The 12,071-nt window shown below is 36.0% G+C and overlaps 1 protein-coding gene across 1 annotated transcript; it reads left to right on the forward strand.

The window, feature by feature from the left end:
* Nucleotides 1-126: 126 nt before the first annotated feature.
* On the forward strand, nucleotides 127-3,037 carry LOC137392225 (U-scoloptoxin(18)-Er1a-like). The gene is made up of 4 exons (XM_068078883.1): nucleotides 127-185; nucleotides 1,389-1,503; nucleotides 2,510-2,669; nucleotides 2,903-3,037. The coding sequence occupies exons 1-4, from the start codon at nucleotides 151-153 to the stop codon at nucleotides 2,932-2,934; spliced, it is 342 nt and encodes a 113-aa protein (XP_067934984.1). The 5' UTR covers nucleotides 127-150; the 3' UTR covers nucleotides 2,935-3,037.
* The last annotated feature ends 9,034 nt before the right edge of the window (nucleotides 3,038-12,071 follow it).

The raw sequence follows: 12,071 nt of genomic DNA on the forward strand, positions 1-12,071 counted from the left end.
ATTCTACTATTCTTTAAATAAGTACACGCATATATATCTGAATTTAGCAAACCTACTGGTACTGTCACGACTGGCATATGTCAGTTCCCATCACCTACATTGCCCTCGTTACACAATCATCATTCGCAAACACGATAATCTCTAAGCAGGATGAAGAACTGTTGCCTTCTTTTCTTGCTGGTCTTGTAAGTAGGGTCAATTATTTTCATAAATGTTGATAACCTACTCATAATAGATTGGGAATAGAAACATTAATAAGTTTTCATTATTATTTATTATTATTCTTTTACAAAATCAGAAGGTTGTATCAGACTATAGTATTCTTGCTAAAATATTATTGCTAGTTGTATTGTAATCATAGCAAGTCTTCCAGTGCTGCCATTACAGCCAGATTGGTAAATGAGTCAATATTTCAACCAATCACATGATTTTAGTTCTAGTGTGTTTTGGTATAACTAGCACGGCAAGGGGTTGAGCTGAAGAACTGGCTTAAAAGTTTGAATCTATCGCTTATGCTGCTACTAACCATTAAAGGAGTTGGTCGCTGTTAAATATTAAATAAAACATTAGCCTTACCTCTTGCTAGCATGCGGACTAGAACTGGCAGACAACATGGACTGCCAAACCGGGGATGTAAGGCTAAGGTTCGGACAACTGGTTGGAAACAAAGCGTGTTTTTTTATCTATTGCATGCGTCATAAACTATGGAAGATTTGAAAGGCCCTAGCCTGCCTCAAAAGGCAGCAGTTATCCATATTGTTGGCATCATTTAAGGTTTAATTGCTTTATAACTTTCAAAAATCAGAGAACTCCAAATGGCATGACCGTTTTCTCTGTATTTTCTCTGAAGTAATGTTGGAATATATCAGTATTGCCACCAGCCATCGCCCAATAAATGTTTTGCTTTTGTGATATTCATTACAATGTTTACATGTATATGTAGTTATCAACTTTCATAGAAAAGGTTAGACATTGTAAGAAGTAATTTAATGGGAAGCTGGGTGACTTGAGACACAGTTAAACTTGCTTCAAATTGATCGTCCTAAAAATAACTTTGAACGTGAAAATAAATTGTGCAGATCTATGATGTTTTAACAGAATATTTGAAAGGTAAAATAAACTATAATCAGTAAAGATTTGAAAAATATTTTTAAAAAGCTCACATTGCCTTTAGAAGATGGTATGTTCAGTTACAACGGGTGTTCAGCTATAGCCTACTGCACTGAAGGAGTCTCAGGATAATAAAACGGTAATTTCAATATAGTATAGGAAAAATTGCTATTTGTTTAACTCTGTACACTGCAGTGACAGAAAACCTTTCAAAACATGTGACTAATAACCTTATAAAGGTCTGTTACTTCTTACAATGACAGTTATCAAACATTTAGGCTCCCCTTCATCATTGGAGAGGTCATAGACCAGAAGCCAATAATTGAGCAGCGACCTAGTGGTTGGGGGAACATAGTACAGCAACCGATAGGAGGATATCCTAAGGCTACCAAGGTGAGTTAATTAAAAGGCACAGGTGAACAGTATTAGGTAGTTCCAAATAAGTCTGCAGCTAGCATAATATTTTTGCTGATTTTCCTCCCAAATGGCTAGTTATTTTATAACAGCTGTTTACAACATGTAGGTCATAAGGTCATAAGTAGGGCAAACTTTTGTCAATAAAGTCAATTTTCTTTACATGTTTGGATCACTTTAAAACACAAAAATACCACATATGAGCACTCTAGGTACATTAATAGCCAAGTTATAAGGTCAATAAATTGTCAATTTTTATTTTTTAGGTCAATTTTTATATTTTTGAGTCAATTTTCACTCTTTATGCATACTGGGAATTCAGAATTTGCCCTTACTAAAGTATGTTGGTATTTCCCTTTCCTCATGGAAATTTGGTGTGTTTTTTCTTTTTGCTTTATTCGTTAAGTATAGGATGAGTCAGCATGGCATGTTGAAATCATGCGCTGCCCAATTATATGACTAGTCAGTTTCACACTAGCAAAGATGCCAAAAGCTAAGCAATCAGGAAGGTTCTTCAGATTATAGGAGAGTTTCCTACCGAGTTCACCAAGACACCAGGCAATGAGTTGTATTGTAAACTTTGCAGTTGTGTAGTAAAGTCTTCTAAACGATTTTTTGTGGAAAGCCATCAGAAATCTGCCAAGCACAAGAAACAAGTGGAACAGCCAAACCATTCAATGCAAAAGTTCTTACCAGCAGCATGCAATGCATCCAATATGTAGCTACATGTATTAATGTTGTTTTCAAACTACACTTGGGCAGCTCAATTTGTTAATTAATTAGAAAACTATGCATTTTAAATTTAAAGTCAATAAAGTCAATTTCCCAAAACAAAGTCAATTTTTCTGATTTTGAGGTTAATAAAAAGTTTGCCCTAGACTCATAAGGCAGTATTTTAAGGTGTGGCCCTTATGTAGCCACTGATAAGACATTATCAACTATATGTGTAACAGCTTGTCTTCACTCATCGCTTACCACTATACAGTCGAATGGGAACTTTTGCCGATACAGCAGCGAATGCCTGTCAGCATGCTGCAGTGGAGCTCGGCGAAGACTGTGCACTGCGAAGGGCTCGATAGGTCAGGGATGTTCCGAGATGCAAGTCAAAGGCGGAGCCTATCCGATAGGTTGCCTTTGTGAATCGGGTATGTAACAGCATCTCATCGCTCATCGTTTTATTTTTCCATATGATATGATTTGATGTAAGGGGTCATCAGGTCAAGCCATCCTGATGACAACTTATACAGTGTGTAACTAAAGCTGCACAGCTTGCTCTAATCCCTAAAGATCGCAAGCACTATTTCCGAGGCCTGATTAGCAAAACACCGAGCACAGAGTTGCACATGAAGTCTTTATTATCTCTCTTGTTTATTGATAGGTCTCCGATGCATCAAATCTGTGTGCTCATAGACCTCTCAAACCATCATTGACTGTGTACCAGAGGCACATTGATATTGGACAGAGACTTTGCTATCAATGTCATAAATAAATATGTTTAGTAACATAAGCCTCAATACAATCATGTAAAGCAACAGCTGATTTCCTTTTATCACCTTAACAAGAGACCTGTCTAAGGGAACTGTTTCAGCGTGAGAAGCTTTCACTTGCACACGGTTCAAGTTGAATCTAGTTCAGTGGGCTTTAAAGGTGTGTCTAGGAAAAATGCATGTGTTCGCAATTAAACCCTGACTAGATTTTGATTTCAACTATATACAGCATGCTTATTTGATCAATTTGTTTACCCACTCGTACTCAAGTTTGAGCAGCATTCAGACCTTGCAATTGTATTGCAAGAATGTACTGTAAGCACCGAGTTTTGTCATGAGCTTTCACAAAAATGTGCGGCCTGTGTATGTAATGCAAAAGTTCTTACTGCGTTAGTGCTGAGAAATGTTCACTATCAACTTTCTTACTGCATTCAGCAGTGCACATTATGCATTAGGTAATACCGCTACAGCACCATGACTGCTTACCAGGTATAGCTATACTGCATGAATATTGTATACTGCATACTGCGCAGAACTAAAACTGTACAATGCAATTATACTGCATACTGTGTGGCTGTGAAATGCTTACTACTGCTACTGCATTGCTAATGCAACTACGTAGGTAGGCAGGCAAAAGCTGACTGCAGTTGTATTGTATTTTACATTTGAGCATCAGTGGGTTATCAATGCACAGTTATGATTTTTTCGTAATCGTCACAACTCTGGCTTGCATCTAATGAAAAAAACGCGTGCTTGTATCTAGGAAGAATACATGTACTTGTATCTGAGGAAGAATACATGTGCCTGTATCTAGGGAAGAATACATGTGCTTGTATCTAAGGAAGAATACATATGCCTATATCTAAGGAAGAATACATGTGCTTGTATCTAAGGAAGAATACATGTGCTTGTATCTAGGGAAGAATACATGTGCTTGTATCTAAGGAAGAATACATATGCCTATATCTAAGGAAGAATACATGTGCTTGTATCTAAGGAAAAATACATTTGCTTGTATCTAAGGATGAGTACATGTGCTTGTATCTAAGGAAGAATACATGTGCTTGTATTTGAGGAAAAATACATGTGCTTGTATCTAAGGATTAATACATGTGCTTTTATCTAAGGAAGAATGCATGTGCTTGTATTTGAGGAAGAATACATGTGCTTACATCTAAGGATGAGTACTTGTACTTGCATTTAGGAACAAATGCATGTGCTTGCAGTGCATCATCTTTGGTGGTAATGAAAAGGACATTTCAAAACCGAGGCCTTAATTTTTTGTTCTTTACTGCTAATGTTTTAGTTTTCTTTACTTGATAACATAACTTCACAAATACTTCACATAGCCCGTTGCTAAGTACTCTAAGTACCATGTATTAAGTTTACTAAGTACTGTTTTGCTGTACAATGCAGTGCGTTCTTCTCTGGAATAATGTGAACCAGTCAATTCAGCCAACAAAACTAATATTTTGACAGTATTTTGAAGTAAAAAAGTTAGGAATGGTTCAAAACTAAATAACAGGCAGATAAATTACTGTTCCACAGTTCTAGTAGTTCTAGTAGAATGCTCAAGCTAAGGAGTTGCTTCAAATCTCTTCTTCTAGTAGGGGGTATTTATTATAGATTTTAAAAATCAGGAGATGTACCATCTCCTTGTCGATTGTTGTAAGTTCATGTTGTAATACTTGTCTGGAACATTCCAGAGATTGTTCCTTGAATAGATGGCTTTTCCCCTTGCTGTTTTGACTAACGTCTCATCGGTTTTTAGAATATTTTATTTATCTGAAAACATACCTTTTACCCCAGACATATGTGTGTTCACAGTCTTCTCATTAGGTCCAGGCAGAAACATCGCAGCTGCAAGATTACGAATTTGATTGAATTACTGAAATTGATAAAGGCACTGCATTAGAAAGGCGTTTGAACATTTAAGCTGCCTGTATAATTTACAGCAATGCAGCCGATGTTAAAATGGTCTTTGGGGATCAGTTCTATTATAGTCAAACTTCAGCATACAAAATTCATTTACCCTGATATTTGCTTTGTATGTCAAAGCCATCGTATATTGGTTCAAACTCTCTTCTAAGAATACATTGCATTTTGTTTTAACTCATACTAGAGCTAAAAAGCAATAATAAATATTTCTAGTAATTTTCTATCTACAGCATTAAAAGAAATGTATTATATGTGACTATGTATACACATAAATGTAAAAACTAATCTCTAACGAAGTAGGAATGTATAAAAAAGATTTTTGTTGTTACTTCATTTTAAAGACATGCGATCAGAAATGTAGGACTTAGAAATGCATAGGTTCTGTGGTGAAGTGAGGGGTAAAATATGTTATTTAAATTAACTTAATTTATAGCGATGTATTATATGTATATTATATTTTTAATTTTCACCAACTTGTTTACCTTTGCTTAAAAATGATGTTTCAAAAATTGTTAACGCCATATTTTGGAAATTGCTTCATGTCAAGGTGATTATCAGATCACTCAATATTGACAAGTTCAATAAACCTAAAACCCCAAGCAATCGAACTATGATCCTGATATAACACTGAATGAGTCTTGGCATACTTCATGCAAAGAGCAGCTTTACAGTATCGATGGGCTCCGTTTACATACATGCCATAGGGCGAACAAAAGCGCAGACGGTAAGGTCGCTATTTACACTAGAGATGATCTCTCTGTTTGGAAACTGAGGACTCTAATATAATTATATTATTATTATAGCAACCGATATGTTGAGTTATTATATTATTATAACTCAACATATCGGTTGCTTTTACAACAGAAAGACTTATCACCTATCATACATGGTCTGCTCTACCACCCGCCAGATCTTTTTGTAAGGCTCTCATAGACCAAACAATAGATCATTTGCTACCAGGTAAGTAAAGATATGTTTATATCTGGTGACTAATGATTTTGATGCAGCCATGATCACTAACATTACATCGTTAGAACAAAGTCTTGATTTCTCAGCACGAGGCAACGATCTTCATGATGTGAAGTGAATCATCTAACATGACCACCAGCAACTTCCTTCTTATCTTTACCAATGGCCAATCTACATGTCACTTAATTGCTCCTAAATACTGCACAATCAGAAAACTATTGTTGCCCGCAAACCATATTGAGGCTCTAAGTGATTTGTGATCTGCCAACTGGAAAAGTCTATATGCAGCTACATCTATTGATATAAATGTTGACATCTTGCACCCTGAAATATCCAGAATCCTGGTTGTTCATTGTCTGGTACGGAATGTCCGTGTTTCACACGTCTGTCTAGTAGTCACCTACATGTATTCTCCTATATATAAATTTTCCAAAGCAAGGAAACGACTACACATCGAGAAAAGCTCATCATATAATTATTTCCCCAACATCCCATCTAACAAAATGAAGGAGCATCTTGTTGAGCAAGCAACAGATAAAATAGCTGACACCTGGAAGTAAAAACTGGGGGCGTAATATTCAGCACTTGATCAGTGAGTTCCACAATACTCAAACAGTTCAATTTTGACAATGGATGCGATGGACAAATTTGCATGAACTCCTAGATCGGCTCAACTCTACTACCTAACTAGTCTCAATGATTATGAGCCTTGTCTGGCTCATCTCTCTAGACTTGACAGGCTCATCTGTCTAGACTTGCCTGGCAGCAGATCTTCCCACATATTGACATAATGGGCGTTTATAGTTTATACACTGCTAACTAAGATGGATGCTTAAAAGGCAAAAAGCGGAAAGGATTTCCCGAGTGGTGTTCGTAAGAACATTACCTACATACTTGCCGAACCAATGACAAATATTTTTAACAAAATCCTCCCTGATGGCACATTCACAGCTTTTTGTAAAAAGCCAGAAGTCACCTCTATCAACAGAGTAAAATCACCAAAAGTTCCAAACAACTGCGACCCATTTTATGGCTCTTTCATCTAGGCAAGGTTGCTCAAACTATATTATCAGGTCTCATCCAATATCTGCCAAAGCTAGAAAACTAGCGTGACTACACAGAAAATCTAAATACAACAGACATGCTGATCAAGTTTACCGCAGATACATCATATAACATTGATTAAGTTGGTACTTTGGCAACGCAAGCTTTGCTGTTGAACTTCAGTAAAGCTTCTGATAGAATGTTGCCACACCTGGTCATTGAGAGATTGCTGTCGCTCAGTACTAATCCATCACTGGTCAAAGCTGTTCAGAGTTTTTTCAGTAAGCACAGAGAGTTGAGTTCAGCATAATTGAACATTCTATGAGCGCTGCATGATTAGTGGTCTTCAAGGTAACATAATAATAGGTCCACTGCTATGGAATATATGTTCATAATCTAAAATCAATGACCAAATACATTAAATATGCTGATGACACCGTGTTACACAATGTTGTGAAACACTGTGATGTCAGCACAACAACATCCACCACAAAACAGCCTTCATTTCCCAATGACAGCAATCTCCTTCAACAGCCGCCAACCATGCCGCTCAATAGTTTTAGTAGTTAAATTACTTTTAAAACTGGAAAGTCACTCACTATCCCTTTCACTCTCCAAAAATCTATGAATCATAACCCAGTTATGATAACCATCACAAGCATAGAAGAAAGTCATTGGGCAAAACTACTTGGTGTTTAATTTGATAAACTTGAGGCGTTTCCCTCAGGCCTGTATTCCCTGGATGCAAGTTGGGGCGGCTAAGCAAGTTGGGGCAGCTAATGTTAAGCGACTAGTTATGAGCATCTGGGGGTTTGGAGGGGCGGTGGTCAGCCCCCTCAACAGTTTCTTTTATGTAGGGCCTTAACCGGGCATTCCATGTAAAGTTTTAAAAAATTTTATCGGAAAGTATAAACATTTTTTCTATTATTTGAGATTTGTTTGTTTTAGGTGATGTGACTGCTAGGACGTTTTCAGATTAAAATAGGCTAAACTTGACCGCAGTTGAAACGCTCAGAAAAAATACATCTTTTTCTTTTGAGCGTTTCAACAAAGATCAATTTTGCCGATTTTATTTTAAGTTCATCCTAAGGTTTCTACGCTTTCGTGGGGCTATTGCCAAGCAAATGTTTGTTAAAACTTGACCTTTTGCAAACCTTTATAAAAGTCGTTAACAAGAATATTTTGCCGATGATGATAATAATGACGCCCAAGAACTATTAAAAGTTGACGTTTATCTATATGGCTTGGAATAAAGTGATACTCTACAGCAGTGGTTCTTAACCTTTTTCAGTGTATTTCCCACTTTGACAAACCACACTTTGAGATTTCCCCCTCTCTAACAGCCGAAAATTATGGTATTTTTGCCACTCTCAGATTGCAGGAGGAGGCTTTTCAGATAGCATTTTGCCATACAGTCAAAATGAATCAATTATTATGAACTGTGATAGAAATCATATTTTATGGATAGTTTGTCATGATATACTTTTTATTTATGGAAAAATAAAGTTCAAGATAAACACAAGAATAGAGTAATTTAACTATCCAATAAGCTGCTTGATACATCACGAGGCTTGGTTTCCGTATTAATACAGTTGTACCCACAATAAAAGCATGTATCTGCACCATGTATGTGGTGAAAATACAGTACAACAGCTATATCTTTGAAATGCGCGTAATCAATATTCTCAATCTGAAGCTGGAGAATTTCCTACCTCAAATACTCAAATTTCAGTAACCAGTGGGAAATTTGAGGATTTTGGTGGGAAATTCTCAAGCTTCAGATTAATAAGAACCCCTGCTCTACAGCGATAAAAACGGTTCCCGTAGCCGTTGGGCAAATAACTGTTCGAGTTAATGCTGTTGAGGTCGAGTTATCTAAAGCAATTTATCATTGCGTGGGAACAGACCAAACAAATCCGTTCGAGTTGACCAAGTGTTCGTGATAAAATTTTACATTTTATCCGAGGGCGAGTTATCCTAGTTTGACTGTACTTAGCCGCCAAAAATTCCTACAAAGTTGGGGCGGCTCAGCCGGCCAGCCGCCCCAGGGAATACGGCCCTGGTTTCCCTTCATGTTAGCTGCATAATATCCAAGATTTGACCTGCTACTCATGCCTTAATCAATCTTTGGGAAGTTTGCATGAAACCATGAGGCCTGTCAGTGTTTTACCAGAGCTGAGTGTTGTCGATCTTGTCAAATGCAGCTCTTTGCTGGTTTCCATATTTGTCAAATAGAGAAGCTCATAGATATATATACCTATATATATAGGTATATATATCTATGGAGAAGCTAGAAAGGCTACAACATGATGCCTAATTAGGATAATTATGATCAACTATTGAAGGCCTTTTGGGCTCGAAGAACGGTCGGTCTTTTAATCTCCGCTGGCTAAAGGACTATAACAGACCCGTATACCCAACCAGACATTCTATGGCTACAATCACAACAACCAGTGGTAGAACACCAGACATAAACAACTTGTCTGTCTTATAGCTAGAACACTCTAATATCTTGAGAATTTCTTTTTTAAATACATGTACTATCGAATTCCCCTGTTGTTCTTTTATTTATTTTTGTTTGTTATTTTTCTCGCTGCCTGATTTACTTTTGTCAGTATTGGCTGGTGAAATAAAGCTAAAATCACATCAAATAAAAACTAAATTGCTAAGAGAGCTATAGTATATCAATAATAATATTTGTGTATGAATTTATTTGAATATAAAGTAGTAAATAAATTGCTTTTAAATAGATTTTGTTTTCTGATACATAGGATGAAGATAACTGCAAAGGTCAGCAATAACCTTTCAGTCATCGCTGACCTTGATGTTTGTAAAAAACTGTAAAATTATTTGAATGAAAAATAGTGATTAAATTGTTTTTAAATAAACTTTGTTTTCTGATGCACAGGATGAGGATGACTGCAAGGTTAGCGATGACCTTTCCGTCATCAATAACCTTGCTGTTTGTAGAAAAAACTTAACATCTTTGCAGAAAAATAAGGCAACTTACAGTCGAGTTTTTCATACTCATGGCAAGAACCGACAGCCTCCCCAGCCAGTGATGCGGCACTTGTGTACGCTTGCGTATCCACGCAACTGAATGTCACAACTGGTAAACAAGTTGTTGGTAAGTCATTCGGTAGCTGTGAGGGTACCTTTGTTTTCTGTATAATCTTGGTAGGTGTAAAATTAATGAGAGTTTGTGGTAAATGAGCATCTGTATCTATGGTTTCACCTAATGAATCTGACGCTCCCTTAAGCTCTCTTTCAGTTTCGGTTTCGGTCACTGGTGTAGATATCAAATTTTGCTTTGCTTTAGGAGCGACCTTACGTTTGATTTTAACCCTACAAAAGTAAGCTGTTATAACACAAAGTAAGTTCTTAGAATACTGTATACATTACTTTGTACACCATTATTATTATTATTATTATTATTGCGTTGCCCGGGTAATAAAAGTCTTTGCACAGAAAATTTATTTTTGTTTAATATATAGCAACAGTTACCATTCTAACTTTTAAACTACATATCATGAGAAAAGTGTTTTGTGTAGTTTAAATAAATTATGAGAAAAAATAAAACAGCTGTAATGGTCTTCAAACTTTGTCAAACAACTGTAACTTTTAAACTTCATATCATGAGAAAAATATTTTGTGCGGGTCAAATAAATTAAGAAACAAAATGAAACAACTATAAAATGTTCAAATGTAAATGTGAAATAATTAGCAAGTAATGGCTAAATTAAGTCTGTTTTGCTACGATTACAATAAAAGATGATTTGGTAATGATAAAATTAATACAAACTGGGCAAACAAAATGAAACCCTGAATAGGTTGAATTAATAATAACAATTCGTGTATAGACGTGTGCGCGTGTGTGTGCGTGCGTGCGTGCATGTGTGTGTGTATAAAAAAATGTTACTGTTCCAGCAGAAGCTACCCATCAAAACTTTGAATACGACGATACTGGCACCTCTCGATACTGGTACAAATGTAACAATGAGATATCGGACTGTCTTTGTCTGACCGAACGGAAAGAGAATGTAGAGGTTATTCTTACTTGAGATAATTCAATTGTCTGCGTGAAATGCTTTGACCACGATTTAGCAATTGAACTTTACAAAAAAACGGAAATAGAAGTTCACAAAAACACAAAAAAGAGTTAACAGAGTTTCAATAAATACGTCATTTAGTGCGTGCAATAGAAAAAGGGTGTATACAATATATTGTAAGGGCTACAAATCGTAAGATCTTTGTAGACTCGTGATAAGACAATTGGATCACTAACCTTCAGTAGCTTTTTTCGTGAGTTCAAATCCAGCAGAATGCAAGCTATTAGTTCCAAAATTTTATTAACTATTATAGCCGAACATACCGAAGGACATACAGACGACAGACTTTGAGATTTATATATGTACAGATTATTCTAATTGTTAAGAGGTAAAGAGTTATGAATTCCCTTCTTTTAGCCAGCAATTTAAATTAATATTTCACTATTGAGAAGTAGTATTTAAATATATTTCATTGTAGTCAAAAGTAAAACATGTGTTTTGCTTTCGTGCAGTTTTATTCTTGGTGACTCTGCATGTCTGAATGTTAACAAATGTTATGTCTATGAAATCTTTGGACGCTTCAATGGCTTCTGTGCATAGATATAACTAGTAGCAGGGCAGAATATATACATTGTATGCATATCACTATATCACATATGCTGATAATGCTGATCTCTTAAATTGTTGGTGTTGTGCTGATATTCCTAAAGGTTGACAACCAACTACAGAAGAGACTACCGACAACCGATCTACCGAAGAGAAATAATCAATAAAATACAAAAGAATTCATGAAACTAAATATATCTTACTTTTTAGGCTGATCTTCATTGTTCTTTTCCTCTAAAGAACTCTTATTAGGGTTTGGAAACATGCTGCAGCGATTTCATAAATCACTAAAACAAAGGCATTATGGTCATGCTTGTTAATAACTCCAACAAGATGTGGAACATTTTTGAACATTCAGAAAATGTAAGTTCTGAGTAGAAAAGGTAAGTTCAGAGGATAACAGGTAAGTTCAGAGGATAACAGGTAAGTTCAGAGTATAAAAGGTAAGTTCAGA

This window comes from Watersipora subatra, chromosome 3 (genome assembly GCF_963576615.1).
Source record: "Watersipora subatra chromosome 3, tzWatSuba1.1, whole genome shotgun sequence".
NCBI classification, from domain to species: domain Eukaryota; kingdom Metazoa; phylum Bryozoa; class Gymnolaemata; order Cheilostomatida; family Watersiporidae; genus Watersipora; species Watersipora subatra.